Source organism: Protomyctophum bolini (genome assembly GCF_963924005.1).
Source record: "Protomyctophum bolini genome assembly, chromosome: 1".
Taxonomy (NCBI): domain Eukaryota; kingdom Metazoa; phylum Chordata; class Actinopteri; order Myctophiformes; family Myctophidae; genus Protomyctophum; species Protomyctophum bolini.
In genome coordinates, this window is record NC_137862.1 from 6,046,575 (window position 1) to 6,047,666 (window position 1,092).

The window sequence follows — 1,092 nt, forward strand, 5'->3', positions numbered from 1 at the left end:
TCTGTTTTCTCGCTCGACACTAGACGTTGCTACAAAATAACATTATATATATAATCCAACTCTCCAACCCTGTATCCTGGCTGCTACTATTCCTTTGCAATCTCACTGTTATTATAGATATTCTCCTTCCCACCACAATTCCATCCATTTAATTTGTAAAGACATCTGAGGAGGACATACTGTGACCATTTTTTCGTTTTGAAATCTGTGCACAGCGAGCGGAGCGTGTGATTTGAATTACAATATGGCAAAGAACAAGACGGATCTGTGCTCCCAGTCAAACCCCCCATAGTTGGCCCGTTCGTTCATGCACAGCCAAGACATCCATTGACGCGCCGCGCACAGAGCACAGCAGACTGGGGGTAGGGAATCCCTTCTTTGCCTCTGTTGTGTTGTGTTGCTTACCTATTTTTATTTTAACGCTCTGGAAAACTCGGAGACCTTCCTCTTCCACCGCCATGCTTGCGCTAGTGGCTCCGCACGGTGGTCCCCTTTTAGCCTACCAGACGAATACTTCTATCCTCCACGGTGAATGGTCGCCTGGTGGTCTCGGCCTCTCCAGCGCACGGCTATTCCAGAGGTTTTGTACATCTATGCTTCCACCAGGGCAGCGATCATGACTCTCCGTCCGTCCCCAACCGACCGCTGCTACTGGCTGTGAGGCTGGGAACAGAACGGAGCGCTCAGCGGTGCCAGCGGGGGCGTGGTCCCAGTCCCACACTCTACGCCACGCCAGCGCCACGCCACCCTCCCTCCCTCCTTTACGCCCCAGTAGTGCCAACGGATCGTCATGACTGTGTGGTTTCATTTCATCGCATGCACGAATTGGATTGGCACTGAGGAACCAACCGGCGCGGGAAAAGAAAACGGTTCACAGTGTACAGGATGTGAAGTGAAAAACACGTCAGAGATCATTTTGCGCATTTATTATTTTGGCCAGTTAGTTATCATGGCCTGGGCGTTCAATCAATCAAATATATTAAATTTGTATTTGCAGCGTGAGAACAATGCCTTCCATAATGACATGCACGTTAACTTTCCATGAACAGAAAGCCCCTATGATGATGTCACTGGTAGGCGGACATCTGGACT

At 49.6% G+C, this 1,092-nt stretch overlaps 1 protein-coding gene across 2 annotated transcripts in view; it reads right to left on the reverse strand.

Moving 5' to 3' along the window:
* The window catches only part of rasa3 (RAS p21 protein activator 3), a 77,684-nt gene extending 77,027 nt beyond the window's left edge, over positions 1–657 (reverse strand). For both annotated transcript variants that reach the window (XM_080765863.1, XM_080765862.1), the window contains exon 1: positions 406–657. In XM_080765863.1, the coding sequence (XP_080621989.1) occupies positions 406–460 (55 nt within the window). In that variant the 5' untranslated portion in view covers positions 461–657. The remainder of the gene's footprint in view (positions 1–405) is intronic.
* Between the last annotated feature and the right edge of the window lie 435 nt (positions 658–1,092).